This window comes from Myxocyprinus asiaticus, chromosome 31, assembly GCF_019703515.2.
Source record: "Myxocyprinus asiaticus isolate MX2 ecotype Aquarium Trade chromosome 31, UBuf_Myxa_2, whole genome shotgun sequence".
Classification (NCBI taxonomy): Eukaryota; Metazoa; Chordata; class Actinopteri; order Cypriniformes; family Catostomidae; genus Myxocyprinus; species Myxocyprinus asiaticus.
In genome coordinates this window covers 34,293,429-34,315,650 of record NC_059374.1, presented here as the reverse complement: position 1 = coordinate 34,315,650, position 22,222 = coordinate 34,293,429, and the positions used below count along the sequence as shown (strand labels likewise).

The 22,222-nt window shown below is 39.2% G+C and overlaps 1 protein-coding gene across 1 annotated transcript; it reads left to right on the top strand.

The window, feature by feature from the left end:
- The first annotated feature begins 3,659 nt into the window (after positions 1 to 3,659).
- On the top strand, positions 3,660 to 19,177 carry LOC127422438 (lipolysis-stimulated lipoprotein receptor-like). Its single transcript, XM_051665958.1, has 10 exons — positions 3,660 to 3,869; positions 6,432 to 6,758; positions 8,438 to 8,557; positions 10,847 to 10,993; positions 12,926 to 13,123; positions 13,212 to 13,262; positions 13,443 to 13,571; positions 14,175 to 14,463; positions 17,506 to 17,965; positions 18,276 to 19,177. The coding sequence occupies exons 1-10, from the start codon at positions 3,830 to 3,832 to the stop codon at positions 18,309 to 18,311; spliced, it is 1,797 nt and encodes a 598-aa protein (XP_051521918.1). The 5' UTR covers positions 3,660 to 3,829; the 3' UTR covers positions 18,312 to 19,177.
- Positions 19,178 to 22,222: the final 3,045 nt, after the last annotated feature.

Genomic DNA, 22,222 nt, shown 5'->3' with positions numbered 1-22,222 from the left:
TAATTCATTGTGTGTTCTTAGCCTTTAAATGTTTCACATTCTTTATATTTTATTTTTCTTTATATTTTTATATTTACTTTTTTCTACATTTCTACTTACTATCTTAAATTAAATATACAATTGACTTATTGTATCATATTTGGGGCCCTTGAGCAAGGCCCTTGACCCTATCTGCTCCAGGGGCGCCGTATCATGGCTGACCCTGCACTCTGAACCCAGCTTAGCTGGGATATGTGAAAAAAAGAATTTCACTGTATATGTGCAAATGTATAATGTGTGATAAATAAAATATAATTAAATTGAAAAAAAAAAAAAAACATGTATTTGTAAATAACTTTACAATTCTTTGACATAGTGTACTACAACTGCCATGCCAATTAAGCTCAACTGAATTGAAATAGAGAGAGAGAGAGAGAGAGAGAGAGAGAGAGAGAGAGAGAGAGAGAGAGAGAGAGAGATTATAATGATGAAATATTTAAGCGCTGATGCTATTTAAAGGGATAATTTGCCCCAAAATGAAAATTATCTCATCATTTACTCCCCCTCATGCCATCCCAGATGTGTGACTTTTATTCTTCTGCTGAACACAAACAAAGATCTTTAGTAGAATATCTCAGCTCTGTTGGTTCATTCAATGCAAGTGAATGGTGGCCTGAACTTTGAAGGTCCAAAAAGCATATAAAGGCATCATAAAAGTAATCCAGATGATTCCAGTGGTTTAATCCATGTCTTTTGAAGTGATATGATAAGTGTTGGTGAGAAACAGAACAAAATTTAAAGCTGAAGTATGTCTTTTTCAGTGTTAAAATACTTTCTCCTATCCCAGCTTAATATGCAGGGAAAACTATAAGTGAGCCATTCATAAGTTAATTTTCTTGAAAACTGTAAATACCATGTTTCTGTGGTGCTAGGAACATTCTCTGTTTGTTTTGAGAGACCCGTCTCAAGAGAGACAAAAACATTGATTCAACCAATGGTGTGAGTTGGGGGCGGGATTATCAGTTTCATTGACCAACATAAAATGGGGGCGTATTTAGAAAGCTGAACATTTTTTATTTTTGCAATTCTGTTTGGTGGCACAAGTGGTGCAGAAATTACATCCCTGCCAGGTAGGTGACAAAACAAAAGAAGAAAGTGAAAGTGGAGATCTATAGTAAAACCCTACATAAATTTTGATCTGTTTCTCACCCACACCTATCATAACACTTTAGAAGACATGGATTAAACCACTGGAGCCGTAAAGATTACATTTATTCTGCATTTATGTGCTTTCTGGCCACCATTCACTTGCATTGAATGCACCTACAGAGCTCAGATACTCTTGTAAAAATCTTAATTTGTGTTCTGCAGAATAGAGATAATCATACACATCTGGGATGGCATGAGGGTGAGTAAATAATGAGAGAATTTTCCTTTTTGGGTGACCTATCACTTTAAGCTCTAAAGCAAGTAATGCTTGTACCTTTCAGACAAAAAAAAAAAAAAAATGTTCAAACATCATTCTACTCAACCATCGCAGGTGTTCCACAAGGTTCCCAACCAGTGGTGGTTCTGGCTTACTTGGTGCCCTTGGTACCCTACCCCCCTCCAAAAAAAAAAAAAAAACATCAAATTTATGGAATTTTCTGTTGTTGACAACTTTTTAATACAGAACTATGCTTTAACACACAAAATATACTAAAGAGGATAGTCACATGTGATGCTTGCTTATTTCACATCTGAAAGTAAAAGTGGAGATTTAGAGTAAAAAGGGACTTAAATTTGTTATGTTTCTCACCCACACTTATCATGTCGCTTCTGAAGACATGGATTTAACCACTGGAGTAGTATGGGTTGCTTTTATGCTGCCTTTATGTGCTTTTTGGAGCTTCAAAGTTCTAGCCACCATTCACTTGCATTTTATGGACCTACAGAGCTGAAATATTCTAAATATTCTGGGTGAGTATATATATATATACACACACTACTGGTCAAACGTTTTGAAACACTTGACTGAAATGTTTCTCATGATCTTAAAAATCTTTTGATCTGAAGGCGTATGCTTAAATGTTTGAAATTAGCTTTGTAGACAAAAATATAATTGTGCCACCATATTAATTTATTTCATTATAAAACTAAAATCTAATTAAGAAAAAAAGTTTTTGAAATTGATGACTTGGACCAAATAATAAAGAAAAGCAGCCAATAAGTGCCCAACATAGATGGGAACTCCTTCAATACTGTTTAAAAAGCATCCCAGGGTGATACCTCAAGAAATTGGTTGAGAAAATGTCAAGAGTACATGTCTGCAAATTCTAGGCAAAGGCTGACTACTTTGAAGATTCTAAAATATAACACAGTTTTGATTTATTTTGGATTTTGTTTAGTCACAACATAATTCCCATAGTTCAATTTATGTTATTCCATAGTTTTGATGACTTTACTATTATTCTAAAATGTGAAGACACAAAAATTATAATAAAGAATGAGTAGGTGTTTCAAAACTTGGACCGGTAGTGTATATGATATGGCAAATATGGAGGCGGAGTGGCACGATTTGGGGCACCTTTCTCCCATTGCGTTCTTGCGAGCTCGGGGTGGGGGCAGTGTGGCATGATTTGGGGCACCTTTGTCCCATCGCGATAGAGCCATCGAGCCATGGATGTTGTCTGCACAATTCGGGGCACCTTTCTCTCATCGCGATCATGTGAGCTCTTTGCGGGGCAGCCGAGCAGGTAACCTGTAGTGCCACCCCAGACAGTGTTGCCGCCCTAGGCGGCTGCCTATATTGCCTATGCCAGGATCCGCTCCTGTTCCCAACCTTAATCATCTTAAAACATGTAGGCCTGTCCAATCCAATAGTTACCCTAACAGTGTAAGGCCCTATATGTAATAACAGGAGTTACTCATACATAACCCTCATTATGTAAAAAGTTAAACAAGCATATTGATTGACAAGATCATATTTGGATTTGGATTATGTATGAAGGAACAGAGCTTTATACATCCCACAGGAAAAAAAAATAAAAAATCAAAATTAGGCTATTTAAAAATGTGTCAAACCACAGCATAGGCCTGTGGTTAACACTTCTCAAAAATTTCTTCTGATGTTTCAGGGAACTATTAAGTGCCATAATAACAGCATGTGAAAATAACAGAAGAGCATCAGTCAAGTCTGCCAGAGTGTCATAAAGACTGTAGACAAACATGTTTCCATAAGAGAAAGGAAATGCATGCAGTGTTAATGAGTTATCTCTTCTATTCCGCCATTCAGAGTAAGTTAACTGTAAATAGGGAAATAGTCAAAAAGAGATTTGAACTTGTAACTAGGTTACTTGTCAAATAAATGTGAAGTATCGAGCAGTTATAGGTTACAACATGTAAAGGCCTCGCGAGTCGGCGATCATTAACCCGGCCTTCATAGTTTGCCTGTGGACTAAACCATTTGTCATATTTGAGGTGGATAGTAAGGCGTCGTGCTATCAAATGTTTTAGGTTAATCTAGTCGGACAGTGTGTTCAGTTAAGGAGTACTGTTCCTCAACCAAGTTCTCGATTGTTCAAGAAGCAAAATAAACGTATATCATGACGTATTTTTAAACACACACGCTATTGTTCTCCACCGGACCCCTTTGATTTGAAGCCTACTGTGTTTGCGTTGCCCCTCCGCGCTCACCTGAGTTTCGGGTTACACTTTCATACCTTCATGCAGTAGGAAATGGAGGACGCACCTGTCTGAGAAAACAAAGCAACATTATCGATACTACTTGGACTTTATTAGCCTACACATTTTCGGCATTTTAATGTTGGATATTTTTACAGCGCCTATGTTGTAAAGATTTCGGGACAGCATGCCGCAGGGTCTAATCTTTACCCTCTTCTTGTTAACAGGTATGGGCGTTTTCTTGTTTTACTTTACCAAAGCTCAGGTGTGAGAGTTTGTGTCAGGTGTGAGTGAAGCGGATGTGCAGAGTTGTAGGAGAAACCCATTATATCAATACATTTCAGTTGATTAGGGATGGATCATAGTAGGCCAGATGTTTAGGGCCTATAAAGGAATTGATAAAAAAAAAAGAGAGAGAGAGAGAGAAACATAAAAAAATTTACCGAATTTTATCGCTAATGCTAGATTGTGTTGGCTTGGAAAACCCAACATGCTGTTCTACACTTTATGCTAATTAGTATTTTTCCAATATCCCTAAACAAAGGCACAATTATTAACTGTAACTCCTCCTAGAGCTTTCAGTATACATGTAGTGGCCAAGTGTTCTAATAATCATTGCTTATGCCTTATTAATCATACCATGACTAATGGATATCATCACAACTATTACTTGATAATGTACGGCACAAATGCGCGTGGCTATTTTAAAACAGACTTTAGACATTCTCACGTGTTGCGTAATGGTTTCGATTTGACTTATTTACACTTATTTTCGTGCTTTTGGTCTTGTACGTGTAAACAAGGGTAATTTGGAGTGTGTGTGAGCTGTTTATGTCCCATTCACATTGAAACAGTTTCGGTCAGACATGAGTCACTATGAACTCTGCTTTTAAAACAGTAACCTACAGTCTGATGTCACACTGCAGTGACATACTGTGATGTCATTGATGCGCCCCCTTTTCAAAATTTGAATTTAAGAAATGATTCCAAACATTGGCCAAAAGGGGATGTTGGGGTCCTATCGGAGACAGTTGTAGAAGACCTCCATCTGTCACTGTATCCAAGGTATCATTTAACAGTTTTGCATGAAAACACTGTTTAATTATAGATTGTGAAGGACTGTATGTTAAATGACCTCTCTTCTTTACTTTAGACCAGTCTAAAAACGTCTAACAACAGGAATCTTCATATTAATGAGGCATGAAACTCTTTACATGCCACTACTTCATGTAATCAATGAGGAATTAAACCCTCAGAGACCCCAGCATTGGATGATATACTGTATTTTTAGGTTCCTCCTCGAAAGTTTGTTTAAAAGCAGCTGATTAGAAAAATCACATTTAGCCTATCTATGTTTTTGGTGAATTTTGGGAAAAAAATTCAAAATTGCAGTAGACAAGCACAAATGCTTTCACATCAAGTTAGGAGGCTAAAATGTGTGCAACATTCAGAAATATATGCATAATACATATTTTAGGGCATGGCCTTTTCCCTGTCACTAAACCCTATTGATAAAAAAATAAAATAAAAAAATGATGGGACAAATACTTGAAAGATTGCTCAGTTTGATCCAAATCGGCAAAGGTGTCACAGTGCCATGTTGTGACTTCGGCATGCTAGGTTCAAATTGTAAATAAGTTCCTGTCAAATTTGTTATTTCACAGTTTGAGCTGCTGTTGTATGCAGTGTTAAACCATATTTAGTAAATAAAATAGCTATTACTTAATTTAAAAAAAAATTTAAATCTAATTTAAACAGTTATTTAGAATTTTTCCACAATGAGCCCCTGTGGATTAATAACTGTACCAAATCAAACTTAGTTCTAACTATAACAGCTCAAATAGTTGTTTAACATGACTAAACGTGAGATGAAAAGCTCAAGTGGTTGTTAGTCTTTTTACATATATTTTTTTTTCTTTTTCTTTGCTATGATTGAATGGTCTCTTTCAAGAAAACCACAGTCTTCCTGAACATTCAGAATGTTAACAATAGTTCTGTTTCATGTAGATTTGCAAATAGCATGTTATTTATTTCAGTCTAGCTCATTGAAATCGGTTATTCTTGAGCTTTATCAAAAACTCATGACCAAAGACCTTTCGTATGACAAATTGCTTTCTTTTGTCATGTTTTGGCTCTTTATTACCAGAAAGAATTTGAATCCAGTCTGGATAGTCTTCCATCTCCATTTATTTTTAATTGCCGTCTTCACAAGCTGGGAAAGGGATAGTTCACACAAAAATGAAATTTCTCTCATTTACTCACCCTCATGCCATCCCAGATGTGTATGACTTTCTTCAGTTGAACACAAAGATTTTTAGAAGAATATCTCTGCTCTGTAGGTGCATTCAAAGCAATTGAATTATGGCCGGAAATTTGAAGCTCCAAAAAGCACATAAAGGCAGCATAAAAGTAATCCATAATACTGTGGTGGTTTAGTCCATGTCTTCTGAAGCGATGCGATAAGTTTTGGGTGAGAACACACCAAAATATAACACATTTTTCACGATAAAACTTGACATCAGCAGTCTCCTTGATGATCATGATTTTAAGCTCAGTGACACTTCCTGTAGTGCCATTCATGCGTCAAGCACTAGGAAGTATAATTGAGCTTGAAATCCTGATCGTGCCTTGAGATGGCAATGGTAAGATGTACAGTGAAAAATGAGTTATATTTTGGTCTGTTCTCACCTAAAATCGACTGCATCACTTCAGAAGACATGGATTAAACCACTGTAGTTTTATAGTATTTGTGGATGCCATTATATTTAAATGTGTTACCTCTCCCACAGGCTTCACCACAGCCATCAATGTGATCTGCCCTTACCCACGCTATGTGGTCATATTATTCCAGCCGGCTACGCTCCGCTGTGATTTCACCACCACATCTACATCCCCACCACTGATCACCTGGAAATACAAGTCCTACTGCAGAGACCCAATCCAAGCTGCGTTGAACCCCAGCAGTGCTGACAATGCAATTGCTCAATCCAACCCAAACTACAACCCCAACATAGAGTGTGCGGACAGCCTCAGGACCGTACGCATAGTGGCTTCAAAACAGACGGCAGTCACACTTGGCAAGGACTACCAGGGCCGCCAGATCAGCATCACTAATAGTAAGTGGAAATCTGTGGTGTCACTAAATGTTTCCAGAGCTAAATGGACTAAAGAATTTAGTCTTAAAGATAATGTTCACTCAAAACTTTAATTTATGTAATTATTTATTCACCCTCATGTTGTTCCAAACCCATATTGTGTTCTTTTTTTATGTGGAACACAAAAGGTGATGTTAGGTTGAATAGTAGCCTTAGTCACCATTCACTTTCATTGTATTGAAAAAAGAAGCAATGGAAGTGAAAAGATAACTGTAACACAGTTCATTGGAAAGGAGGCGGCAAGAACCGGCTTAACAATATAAATAATATTTTAATAACAAACTTAAAGGAATAGTTCACCCAAAAATGACAATTTGCTGATAATTTACTCACCCTCAGGCCATCCAAGATGTATCTGAGTTTCTTTCTTATTCAAAACAGAATTTAAGACTTTTAGGATTTAATTTCAGGCCTCCTCCTCTAAACAATGCAAATGAATGTACTCCATTTTTTGACGGTCCAAAATGCATATTTAGGGTGCATCAAAATAATCCACACGACTCCAGTCGACAAATAAAGTTCCTCTGAACGCAAACGATTGATTATTTTTAGAAACAAAACAATACTTATATACTTTTTAACTACAAATGTTTGCTTCCGTACATATCAGTGACGTGCGCTCATGAGGGATGACGTAAGCTTGTTGGTAAGGTCACACGTCACGTGGAGGAGGCAGGAAGCGCGTCATTGTTTACAAGAGAAACTTGTGCCGTTCACAAACCAAAACAGTCCAAAACAATATAAAATAAATACAAAATCATTTCCTAATAATAATAAAAAACAATGTAAACAATGATGCACTTCCTGACTCGCGGTCGGCGGCCGTTCCTCCGCTCACAGGTGGCCGGGCTCCTCCGTTCCCCGGCAGATGGCCGAGGCTGCTCCGATGGGGTGGATGGTAGTGGCAAGGGCTCTACTACGGCGCATCCCTCCTCCTTCCCGGGTTTCAACACCAGTGTAACACAGTTCATTGGAAAGGAGGAGGCGAGAACCAGCTTAACAATATAAATAATAGTTTAATGATTAACTTAAACAAAAAGACAAACACATGCCGGGCAGCTGCCTGTAACTCTCTCCCTGGAACTGCCGCCTCCAGTCGCCTTTATCCCTCACGAGGGCTTGATTAGCCTGATTAGGGGCCGGGTGTGCAGCATCACGACCTGGCCCCGCCCTCCTCCCTGCCACACCAACATTGTCCTTTGCATTGCACTGAAAAAAAGTAATTCATTGGGGTTTGGAACAACATACGGGTGAGTAAATGACAGAATCTCCACTTTTGTGTGAACTATGCCTTTAAAAAAAAATCTGTCATCCTTTACTTACCCTTATGTTGTTCTTAACCCATGTGTTTAATATATGATGTTCAAATCTGGCACATTTTGCACACACATTGAGCTAATGTTTAACGTAATTTATTTCAAACCTGGCTCTTCATGGCGTCAACGGCAAAGAAAATTTGAGCAACATCTTGGTGTTCCTAGGAAAGAAAAAAACACAGTGGTGTAAACATTGGGGTTTGGAACAACATGAGGGCGAATAGCTGAACGATGACAAAATGTTTCAGTTTGGGGTGATATGGGAATTCAATACAGAAAAAGATGTTCTTGGTGGATAGAACTTTGCCTAATCTTTTATTCTAGATGCAGACCTTAATTTTGCTCAGACTGCATGGGGTGACAGTGGCGTATACGTCTGTACCGTTGCCTCAGCCCAGGATCTGTCAGGAAATGGAGAGTGTTTCACAGAGTTTATTGTACTTGGTAAGCGTTGACCTTTTCACAAACTCCTAAATATTTCATTATGTGGGATTTTGTCACTAATACAAGCACCCATTATCACTCATTCAGTTTTTGTTGGGGTTAGTAGTGCTTTTCTGCACAAATAAATGATTGGGACTAGTTTATTTTTATTTTATTTTTATTTATGATTTTGTCTGGCAAATTGTCTGACGTTTGTTGAGTTCTGTTTGCTTGTGAAGGATTCAAGATTGGTGGTAATACCTATTTAATACCCATAATATTTAGGGTAGTCCTTTTAATCCTTGGGCCGATGCAGTAGGGCCTCTTTCAGTAATTATGGCTTTATTTTTCTTTCACAGAAAGTCAAATACTACAGATCTGCTGCCTGGCATTGATTTACTGATCATGGACGGTAGAATAAGTGCATCTCTCTAGGAGTGTGGTAATTTTGGGGCTGAACTTGAATCCTTCACCAGACACAGTCAGGTCTTATTAATCTAGTTGTTGTACTTACACAATAAAAATATAGGTCATAGTCAAATTAGATGCCATATTTAATTCGACGTGAATGATAAATGAGGCTCTGAGGGGCAGGTGTACAGACCTTCAGTATGTCATTTGTTTGCCCAAGTTTCAATCTAAATTTAGTCCTCTGTTATTTGGGTGATATAGATTATTTTGACTCAACAAATGGTGATATTATCAAGAGAATAATCAAATCCAAATAATTGTATTTGGATTTGATGGTAAACATTTTCTTTTTTGTTTTCATCAAATTGTGGAATAGCTTTTAAGGATTATGCCTGTGCATGAGTCATATTGTGTCTGTGCAATGTGCATGTAGGATGTTGTTATGGTTTCTTGTTGGAATTGAGCCCTGGCAGAGTATTATGAGGCAAAACCTGCCCAGCTGGTTTTTCTTTATGTGCATCAAGTACTTTTTTTTTTTTTTTTTTAAATGTGCTAGCCTAGAGCACTTTGCTAAAGTGGTATTTCTTAAAAACTGACAGACATGTGCACACATGAAGCTAAATGCACTCACGTTCACAGACATATCAGACATGAATATGACATTTAAATAAGCATTGTGAAGAGAGAAGACTGCATTCTAAAATTTAGTGCATGATTCTCTAAACAACAGAATCGCAGTAAGAATTCAGGTTTTTTTATTTTATTTTTATTTTTTATTTTTGCAACCTTTGACTTCCTCTGGGCTTTCTTTTTAGCTTGTTTTTTGTTTGTTACAGGTGAGGTGTGTTATAATGGGTTATAAGCGTTATAATACTTTCTCCCTTCCCTGCTTAAAATGCAGAGACAATTAAAAGTAATCAACTGATGGGCTGATTTTCCCCAAAAGTGTAAACACTGCCTCTTTGGTGTTATTTAAACATTGCTCTGTTTCTTTGAGCATCCAAACCAGCTGAAACAGCAACATTGTCTCAACCAATGAGTACGTTTACATGGACACCAGAAAGCTATTTATTGCGAGAATGCTGCTTAAGGCTCAAAATCGTTGTATGCGTTTACATGAGTTGTGTTAGCAGCTTTGTTCTTAACTCGGACAGTATGAAGCTTTTTTCACAGCAACACAATTTGCTTTGCTTTCTTTGCTTTATTTCTAGATATTCCAGAGTTGTTGCTGTGTATGTTTCCTTCACTTCCTATCGCAACCTGCAGCGGAATTGCACTTTAATAGTGGGATTTCCCTATTTTGTAAAACTCCCAAATTCCCCCAGTGTACTTAAGCTCATATACGCGAACGTGAGGAACAGTCAGTATTTTGCATTGGTGTGTATAAATGGGTATACTTTATAGTGTATGTGCTTTTCCCACTGTACTCCCAGAAATGTTTTGGTGACTTGTTGTTGGGCTGCAGCCTATGACATTTGTTATCCGTTCTGTTCACACATGAGCACTCTTCAAAATCCTGTTAGAATGCCGCTTATGTGTTTACTTGACCACATAAGCCGGATTCTCCGGCGCAAGGAAACCGGCGTTCTAGTTTACATGATATTTTAGAATGCCGCTTTCTGCAAAAACCCTAGAATAAACTGTTTTCTTAAGTGCATGTAAATGTGGGCAATATCGTCAGTTCTGGGGCAGGACTATGTATTTTTTGGTGCTGCAAGAGGCACAGAAATTACAGGCATTACCATTAAATAAGTAAATAACCAGTTCAAGAAATTGAAATGAAAGTGAAATTTATTGTGGTTACACAGTATTCTGTCTCTAGTTTTCAGTTGTATGCCTTTTGTGCAAGTGGTTGATATTTTCCACCCAATTCTTGGATGTTTTTTTTTTCTTCTCCAGACTGGTTGTTAGTGGTGTTGGTGGTCCTGGGTTTCCTGTTGCTGTTGCTCCTGTTTGGGATCTGCTGGTGTCAGTGTTGTCCTCACACCTGCTGCTGTTATGTCAGGTGCCCCTGCTGCCCGGAGCGCTGCTGCTGTCCCCGTGCCTGTGAGTCCCTCAGTAACTTCACTTCCTGTTCCCCTTTAGCTAGGTATACGCTGTTCCTCATTTAGGGAGGATGAGAGTAAATCAAACTGAATGAGATGCTAGAAAATAAAGAAGTGGTCGAACCAATGGGGATAGTGTTCAAAATACACTTTTTTTATTTTTTATTCACTATCAGTATTATTTCATGTTTTTTATTAATTGGGTCATATTATGCATGAATTATTTGGTGTTTTTTTTTTCCCCGAGGTACACTTATTAGTAAAGTTTTTTTTTTTTATATATATATTGTTTGTTACTTCTGGTGTTAAGAAAAATAGTTTCTTTCATGCTTTCTCTTTATTACCTCCCCATGACTGGGTGGGCCACGCACAAGTTTCTGATCGCCAAATCACAGGTGGCATTAATGTGTAAATGTGGATGTCATGTGTTGATGCATTCATCCGTGTGTGAAAGTAACAAATGGTAAATAAGAAATGTTCAGTATGTATAACTGATGTTAAGTGTCTCTTCCCGGTTGCTAGGGAGGGTAGACACATGGGGTAACCTCTTTGTGGTCGCTATAATGTGTGTGTAACACAGTTCAATGGAAAGGAGGTTGCGAGAACCGGCTTGAAAATATAAATAATATTTTAATAATGAACTTAACCAAAAAGACAAACACACACAGGTGTCGGACAGCTGTCCGTAACTCACTCTCTCTCGCACTGCCGTCTCCGGTTGGCCTTATCCCTCTCGGGCTTAATCAGCCTAATTCGGGACCGGGTGTGCGGAATCACGACCAGGCCCCGCCCTCCGGCCTGCCACATTCCTGCCACGTTCTCTTAGGCCGGGGAGCCCCCGGCATGACGTACATCCCCCCCTTTCCCTTGGGGGGGTGGGGCATGCCCTTCCGGCCCTGTCTGCCCTGTCTGCCAGAAGGTCATCCCCGTCTTCCTGGAACTGGGAGGGGACAAATGGAGGGAAACAACAACAAAAAAACACAGTACATACACACCATAACGGTGATGATACCAACTTAACATAATAATATTTAAAATGAGAGGGAAAGGCCAATGCGGAGCGGCAGCGGGAGAGAGAGGAAAAAAAAAATAATTTACTCGCTGGTTCTCCGATACGCCGTAGCCTGGTCCTCAGCCACTCCTCCACCCTCTGGTGGACGACAGCCGCGCCTCTCTGGGCGGATCGGAGGCAGTCCTCCGGCCCCTGGTGGACGGAACGCCCCGCCGCGTTTTCGGTGGATGGTAGGGGTCTCCTCCGCCCCTGGCAGCGGCCCTGACCGCTCCAGATGGTCGGTTAGGAGCCCCTCCTCCCCTCGTGGTCAGCGGCCATTCCTCCGCTCTCAGGCGGCCGGGCTCCTCCGTCCCCCGGCGGATGGCCACAGCTGCTCCGTTGAGGTGGATGGTAGTGGCGAGGACTCTACTACGGTGCATCCCTCCTCCTTCCCGGATTTTGGCACCAGTGTAACACAGTTCAATGGAAAGGAGGCGGCGAGAACCGGCTTGACAATATAAATAATATTTTAATAATGAACTTAACCAAAAAGACAAACACACACACAGGTGTCGGACAGCTGTCTGTAACACTCTCTCTGCCGCACTGCCGTCTCTGGTCGGCCTTATCCCTCTCGGGCTTAATTAGCCTAATTCGGGGCCGGGTGTGCGGAATCACGATCTGGCCCCGCCATCCGCCCTGCCACAGTGTGGTTCTCGCTCTCGGTGGGGTGCGTGGTGAGTACACGCTCAGCAAGCCACATGATAAGATGCGTGGATTGGCGGTCTCAGACACGGAGGCAACTGAGATTCATCCTCCACCACCCAGATTGAGTCACTATGCCACCATGAGGACTTAGAGCGCATTGGGAACTGGGCATTCCAAATTGGGGAGAAAAGGGGAGAGAGAGGAAAAAAAAAAAGTGTCTCTTCTTCTTTACAGTATATGAGGCTGGTAAAATGGTAAAGTCAGGCATGCCAAGTCAGTATGCTCCCACTGTCTACGCACCAAGCATGTATGGCCAACCAGCCTATGGAGTGGGTGGAGCTGCGTCAGGAATACCCATGCTGCCTATGCCAGCAGGCGTCTCTGGCGCTCCTTCCAATGGCTATGGTAGAGACTATGATGGGGCCAGCTCTGGTAGGCTTTCATAGACATTACAAATTCCTAATTTACCTTTTTTTGTTTAAGCATTAATAAATGTAATTGTTTCATTCTTTTGCAACAGTTGGTCAGGGATCTCAGGTGCCGTTGCTGCAAGACCACGACAATGGAGGAAGTGAGTGAAATTTTGTTTAACTAAATCAGAATGTTGGACCCATGTTTATATCTAGGTCTAATTTTTTCACTATGTATACATGGTTTGACTTTGCACTATACTTGACAGTGTGCATTCAAACTTAGATGTGTGGGAAAAATAGGTGTGTGATAAATGTCTAAAATCTTAATTTGTTTTCAGACCGAAGTGGGTACCGTGTTCAGGCCGACCAAGATGGAAACCCAAATCGGGTGCTTTACTACATGGAGAGAGAACTGGCCAATCTCGACCCCAGTCGCCCAGGAAATGCTGGAGGCAAATACAGCCATTGTGAGTTCTGGGGACGGGGTTCTGTCCGTCCATTCCAAAAAAATTTTGCTCTCATGGAGAACCTGGAAATATCAAGGAATTTTAAAATTGTAATTTCCAGGCCAGGGGAAATCATGGAAATACATAAAATCTAGATATGGTATATTGAATATTAATTTCATCATTATTCTTGGCTTTTTGTGAGCACTACAGAATCTTTTTTAAAAAATTTTCTTTTTACATATAGAACAGTACTATATTTTTTATTTTTTTATTTAAAATCTTAATCCAGAAATCATGAACGTCTTCAAGTCATTTAAATTCTTTGGTTGACAGGTCTGGTAACTCTGTATGTCCTACTTGGGTAAATCACGTTATGCATGGAAACCCATGGGCAATCTAAAGGAAACAAACCTCGTTTCAACCATGTTTCCTATAGATTCTCTTTTTTTCAAGGCTGGGGGAAAATTATGTTTTGTTATGTAAACCATTCTTCTCCTTTGGTCTTTCTGGTTTTTCTTCTTTGTACTCGTTTGCTCACTCAATCTAAATACACTTCAACTCCTGTTTTTCTTGGCTGTCTTTCCCATTTCTCTCTCTCTCATTCTCTCTCCTGTACTCCAGTGGATGGTATGAGTGAGGTAAGCTCACTGCATGATGGTCCAGACTCTCGAAATCGAGGTCGCTCTAGACCCCCTCAGCTCACCACGGTGTACGATGATGTGGACGAGAACATGAGCACCATCAGCAGCGTTTCTCAGCACATGCGACGGGACGAGCCCAGGCGTGGCCCTGACTATCGAGGGCGTGCCCGATCTATGGAGAACTTGGATGACATTGGCCGCAATTACAGAGACAGGGATGACTATCCACCTGCCCGCCGAGACGGTGGGCACAGGGGCGGCGGGAGAGGGTGAGTGAGTGAATCGTACCCATGGGGAATTGAAGGCGGTTATTGGAGAACAAGAGCTAGCAATAGTCTCGGTATCAGACAGCATGCCTTCGGATGCATTTAACGAGGGTTCCCATGGTCATGGAAAACCAGAAAATTTCATGGAATTTTAAAATTGTGTTTTTCAGGCCTGCAAAAGTCATGGAAATTAATATAATCTTAAAAGTTATCTAGTCGAAATTGTTCACAGATCGGTCGAATCAGTCTGAATAAAATTTTATTTTTAAAAATTGGAAATTCAATGGTCAAAAAGGGTGGGAAACCCTTTTTTTATTTCAAAATAAAATATTTGTAAAATTTGAATATAATTATTTAAGATTCTAATTACTGTATATTTAAATTTTAAAGAATTGTTTTCTGGCAGAGGGAAAAAAATCTACAAGATCTAATTATTAAATCGACATTGTCTCCCACGTCCACAAGAGGCAGATACAAATCACTATCAACCATTTAGCACCATGTTATAGCACTTGTTTATTGAAAACAAAATATCTGACTGTTTACAAATGTGCGTAAAATGGTCCAATGATTTTGCCAGTTCATATTCTCAAATCTTAATAAAAAAAAGTAAAATGAGGAAAGAGACGCTTCAGTAGACGCTTTTATGTTAAATTAATGTTGCACAGTAGCCTGTACCCGTGCCATAGTACTACCACAGGCTCAAGCTTGATAATACCAGTGGTACCACAGTGTTTTTCGCCAAATAAAGTTGTAGTACCTAATGCTCATGCAGCGAGACGCTGATAAGGGAGCAAGACACAACCGCCAAAGACCTCCAAAGGGGCCGTTCATTCTGAACGTGTCTGTCTTTTTCTATGTTAGCATTCGCCAGATGGACGTCTTTAACCATAGCATCATGTCTTGCTGTTTTTATAGCATCTTGTGCAGTAGGAATGCATTTTTTAGACGATGTGTTAATTTAAAAGGAGAACTTCGTTTTCTGAGTTTTGTCTCTGAAATAATCGGTTCTTATTAGTTATGTATGGACACAAATGTCTGATTCTAAAATCTGCTAATTTCCGCTTATTTCTTCTGTGTTTTCTGCAAAACTGATTGCGGACTGATCCTGCTATGTTGTCATTTGTTTTAGTTTATCCACGACGGTTTGTTACTGTGTTATCTACAGTATTTCAGATAAATCTGGCCCTAAATGGCAAACAAAAACTTATGTTGGTTGCATTTAGGGGTGGGCAATATGACCAAAGTCTTATATCACGATATGAGTAATTGTATATCACGATAACGATATATATCACAAGATAGTACATTTTTTTTAGAATATCAATAAAAATTGGTTTATATATTAAATAACCATAGTGTACTGCCTATATAAATCATTCTTACCATAATGCACATTATGCCACATTTCAGTCTATGTTGTTGACCATTATTATTATTTTTATAAACTTTCCATAAGAAACTCAAGATCTTCCCAAAGCAATGCAACAAAGAAAATAATGCATATGTAAAAAAAAGAATTTATTTTCGTTGGATTTTTTTTTTACTTAAGCATTATTTTCTTTGTTACATTGCATTAAATAAACACTTGCAAAAATAAATGACCGAATCAATGCGGACCGCATCTTTTGGCTTTCATAATATTGTTTTTCGTGCTTCATTTGAGGATGTCACAAAGGCGAGACAAAGAGACCCAAGAGCAGAGGAACAGTTCAAAGAATTTATTAACAATAAATTATAACTTCAGTGAAGTGTGGAGATCCCGGCACCGACTTCAGTAGAATGTGATGGGTGTGTTTGCTGATGAGTGTCTCTGTAAGCAGATCTGTAAGGAATCCACCGTGAAGAGTGTGTTCGTAGGTGAGTGTATGCGTTGTGATAGTCAGGAGCAGATACGTGAGGAATCTTCCATTGAAGAGATTTTGACAAAGAGAACAGGCGTACAGCAAACTGGAAGGCAACCACACTCCCGACACGCGGGTAGAGATGGGCAACCAAAACAGATACACGAAACAGGACCAGCTAGGCAGAGAGATCGAGGAGAACACGACACAACGAAGGGCTTAAATGGGCAGTGAATTAGTGGAGAGACAGGTGCTGCTAGCACGATAATTAGTGGCGTGATCAGCATTCTCATGGGAACAATCAGTGTTCCCATGGAAACACTGATCACACATGCCGACAGTGCCAGAGACACATGAGGGAGAGAAATAACAAAACAAACAGAACAGACCGACAAACTCACTGGAACCATGACAGAGGAGGTAAAACATATTGCATGTATTATGAGTTTGCAAATTACACTTGTCTGCTCCGTGTCAGCTTTTGTGAACCTACACCACAGATCTCGTACCTGTTTTTATAATAAATGTTTTTCACTAAATAGGGTTTTTCCTGGGTCAAAAATGATTGAGTAGCACAAGTGTTCCCTGGCTATGGAGCACAAATATCGGGAAGCATGCTGGACTGGCGTGTACTTCCGTGCTCCAGAGATAGCACGCGCGACATGCACATGAAACACGGTGTCAGATGAGAAGCATATTAAGCGCCAAACGTGAGATGAATGTAATTTAATTTGCTCAGGCGGCCGCCAAATTTTTTTTTTTATGTTATAAAAACCCTGTCCATGTTTCTTAAATTCTCTCAGTCTCATGTGAAGCCTTGCCCACTGATTGATAAGTCCACACTGCGCACATGTAAATTTACATATCGCAATATACACGTTAGAGTAAAATCTCTATCGATTGACACTTTATATCGTCGCCACTATATATATTGTCATATTGCCCAGCCCTAGTTGCATTGCATGATGGTCTAACAGACCCTCTGTGGTTCTGCTTTTTGACCAGAATAAGCTGCAAAAACGGACCCAACTTTATGCTGTTTCCAAGTGGTTTCTAGGTTGAATTTTTGTCCAGGATTCAAAATTCTTTAGGAGTAGATCTGCTTTTAAGAGTAGAATTTTGCTTGCTTGAGTTAAATTATGCCCATCATACGATGGCACCTGGCTTGTAAAGAGATTAAACGTTCTTCGTTTCCTTCTAGTTCGGATGACGAATGGAGCAGCAGCGCACGAGGATACGATCGTGACTTCGATGACCGGCAGCGCCGTGACTACACCCCTAGTCCCCGTCGTGGGGACTCCTTCCGTGGAGCTGGCTTCCAGGGTCGCCGTGCCCTCAGTCGCGATGACCTAATGCATCTGGAAATTGAACGTGGCCGCGGGGGCCGGGACACGTACGATGACAGCTTCCTGCGGGAGGCCATGGAAAAGAAGAAGCTGGGCGAGCAGCAGAGGTCCCGCAGTAGAGAGCGATTGGACAGCGAGAGCGACCGTTCTGACCGCTATAGAGGGGCGCAGAGAGGACCGCCACGTCTACCCCTTGCCCCACCCTCTGGAAACCCTGATCGCCGTGGTAACCATAGCAACTGCCTACCTCCTCCTCCACCCTATATTGAGGACACTGAAAGTTTGGCATCATCCAAAAAAAGCAACTTAAAAAAGGTATGAACCAGACTTAAAAGTTTATAAGGGTGTGGAACATCTACATTCAATAGTTGATTCTTTCATTACTTGTATGTTTCTAATGTTGCAGGCTGTTGTATTGAGTATAAGGTATCTCATTTGTTACCAAAAACATCTGATAAAAATGTATATATTTATATTTTATTGTGATGCTTGCCAAGGCAGTCAGAAAATACTACTTATGTTGCTTGAAACTCAGAAGGTCACAATGCTTTATTAAATTTCAGAGTCATAACTTTTCTTAATAATACTGCTGCTGTTTTTATGTTTGTTTGTTTTTTTTGGACAGAATGGAGCTGTGAGCAGAGAGAGTTTGGTGGTGTGACACTACAGTGGGTGCACAAGTGGAAATTATCCTTAAGTGTGTTTTAGTGATGCAGCTTTGTGTTTTTTTTTTTTTTTTTTTTTTTTTTTTTTGTCATGTATGTCCCATATACGTTTCATGTTGTGCGAGTGTGTTTGGGGGCTGCTGAATGCTGAGATGAATTTACATGTTAATATTCAAATGTCTTGAATTTGTATGGGATATTTTTTTTATATATATGAATTGTATTGCCACAAATAGTTTAGACCATGATGTCTTTAACAGCCCTGGTTTGTTAATGAACTTGAAATAACTGATTCTAAATAACCGATGAACATTTTACCTGATTTATTGCCTATCATGAACATTTTTGATGTTTTACTGCGCAAATATGTCTAGTTCTATATTTTAAAAGCTTTAGATTTTTAATAAATGTTCGATTATGTCACGAAAAAGATAAACAATAGAGCCTTCTCTGTTTTCAGGTATTTTATAATTTAAAATTGTACATTTTATTTTAATGTATTCTAAAAAACAATTTGCTCTTGATATAAACTGGAATTATGCTTTTTTGTGGCCGTAGTCTGAGGTGTGTAGTGCCTACAAATGGGGGATTGTGCTCTAATTTTGTATTTTTATACATTTTTTAAATACAACAAATTTACAAAGGCAACATCTTGTTTGTAATTACCCTGTGAGTGTTTTATGCAGTGTAAATTGTTTTTATATATATATTCCTTCAAAATACTTCTAATATTAACTCCAATATCAGATTCGGTTATGCAGTTGTTTGCCATTTTTGATATGTTTGTAGTCATGTCATAACCTCATATAGTTTAATTGTGTTAAAACTGCAATTTACAATAAAGCTTTTCTATTATACCCAAGCATGTTGTCTTTTTATGGATCAGCGTGAAGAATACATTACTGTTAAGTTGCTGTTAAGACATGATTTCTTCTTTGGTGCTTCTGATTTGTGGCCACTTGATGGCAGTCAACTATCCGTGTGCCACAATTGAAATAGTGGCAGGGAATGACACACTTGATTAATTTGTGAATTTGTTAACACATTTGTTATTTTAATTGTTTATGTCATGAATATGCCCAACATTTAAAGTTATGAATGGTTCTGTTAATATGATGTGTAAGTTAATCTGTCTTTAGCAGCAGGGTTGGGTGTAGATGGCACAGTAAATTGCTATCTCTAGACTAGAGGATGGAAGCCAAAATATCCTTAACAGGTAGGCATGTGACAGTGTATGCTTGTTTTAGGTATTTATGTGTTATATTGAAAAATTGTAAGGTTGACCACAGTGTTTAAAGGTCATTATCGTGTGCTATCTGATGGTTTTGAAGGAACAGTTCACACAAAATGGTAAAAAGTAATTTACGCACCCCCATGTAATTCCAATCCTGTATGACTTTCTATTCTAATGTGGAACACAAATGGAGATTTTTTTTTTAATGAATGTCGCTGTCCATCCTCTGAATAATGGCCATGATGTTGATGATTTTAGCAGTTGATTAGCCACGCCACTTTTTCAGAAAACTGCATCCGAAATCGCGTTACTGACCACATTTACGAAAACTTTATTCCAGGGTTTTTGCAGAAAGCGGCGTTCTGAAACGTCATGTAAACAAGAATGGCAATTTCCTTACACCGTTTAAGGGATTAAGAGAAAGCGATTAAACACAGGTTTCTCCCGGAGAATTCAGCTTATGTGGTCATGTAAACACATAAGCAGCCTTCTAACAGGTTTTTGAAGAGTGCGCATGTGTGAACAGATTGGTTAACAAATGTCATAGGATGGAGCCCAACAACAAGTCAATAAAACATTTCTGGGAGTACAGTGGGAAAAGCACATACACTATAAACTGTACCCATTTATTAACACCACTGTAAAATATCGATGGTCACTCACGTGCGCAAATATGCGCTGGTATATTGGCTGCATTCAACTTCACTTTCACACTGCTGTAATGCTGTGTTCCATTTGTCTCGGAAGTCAGAGCTCAGAGTTATTTTCCGAGTTCCGAGACCGGAACTGACAAATGGAACGCTCCCTGATGTCGGAATTCCTACTCGGAAAGTCGGACGAACTCAGAGGACCCTGAGTTCAGAAAGCAAGATGGCTGCGAAGAGCATCGACTGTAGTATTTAGTAAGTCGTATACACAATACTGTATTACCGTTGCCTATAGTTATGTTGCTACGATCCTGTTATGCATGAATTACCGTGTAATGTGTTGTTTATAAACTGGTAATTGGCTTGGTCACTGCTGCTACAAGAACAATGGTCAATGTTGCTACAACAACACTGCCTAACATTACAAACCGTAAAACAGTTTACACATAACACAGTTAGGCAAATTTATATTGCAAATATATGTTTGTACTTCCATAGGGCATTGCCCTTTGTTTACACCGCTGGTTCGATTAAAACGTGGTCAACATGTTTTGATACAATCAAATACGTGGAAATATTAGCATACCTTCTCCACTTTCTATCATCTTCCTCGAGGTCTCTTAGGTGAAGGGCATACTTATTTTGTAGCTCTCTGTACTCCAAAAGAGCTAGTGCAACAATTACTTTCCTGGAGGCGTCCATCTTTTTTTCCGACTTTTGGTGTTGTGTGTAAAAGGAACACATCAAACTCGGATTTCTTGTTTTTATTTTTTACGGATAAGACGTCGATCCAAGTCCCGAGCTCCGACTTCCGAGACAAATGGAACACAGCATAACTTCTCTAAGCACTTCCCCTCAGGGGAATCTCTGCCGCCATTTTGGAAGTCCGTTCCACTTCCTTCAGTGAGCTAGGGAAGTTTCTGTTGACAGACCCTCAACCCCTCGATTTTGACCAAAGGAGCGAGTCTACTCTGATGTATGCTTCAGGAAGCTCCATATCCCACAATGCAACTAGATTGTGATATGAAAGCAGATTGCACTTCATCAACCCCACCCCCACACAACTCTAATGTATGATGGAAGTGAAGTTAGGTCAATTAATTAGTTTAGAAAAGTTATATTGAGATTCAACAGCATAATACTTGTAGCTACATTAAACTGTTTATCACACAGCTATAGCCTGTGTGTCCATTGTTATATTAACATTTTTGTGAAAATCTTGATTAATCATTTCTAACAATTCATTCAATTGGGAAAAAAATAAACATACGAGATTTTTACATAAGCCTTTGAAATCAATCTCCGCAAACATAGTTTCCTCAGGTGTAAAAAAATCACTAAATTCCACAAACTGACACCAACCTTCAACATGCTCCAAGTGATCAAGGGTTTAGGGTGTTCCAGTTAAACCTACTGCACATCTTTCGCCAGTAATGGACATTCATGCAACGTAAGCAGTGACGTACATCCGAGTCCACTGGTTCGTTTGAGATGAGCAAGTTCTTAAAACTCTGTACTGCAGATTCTTATAAAGCCACAGAAACAGATTTATTTTTAGGAGGAATTTTTGATGCTACAAAAAAATTGAGGAAGAATTTAAAATAAACTGTGATAAAGACATTAATTTGGCAGAGATAAAAGATAGTATTTTGGGCCTGAAAGAAAACAAGTCTCCAGAAAATGTTGGGATAATTAGTGAATTTTATAAGAAAGTTCAGTAGCTGGTTATCTTACTTTTTAGTAGCCATGTTTCAAGAATCTATAAAATGCGGAGAATTACCAGCCACGCTAAAACAAGGTCTTATCATGCTTATTCCTAAGCCTAATAAGGACAAGCTTTAAATTGAAAACTGGAGACCAGTGATGTTGTTGAATAATGATGCAAAATTGTTTGCACTAATTTTTGCAAGAAGGCTAAAAAAGGGTCTAGAAGGAAGTATTGATTAGGAACAATCAGGGTTCATGAAGGGGAGACATATCAGCAATAATATTAGACTAATTTTAGATATGATTGATAACAATTATT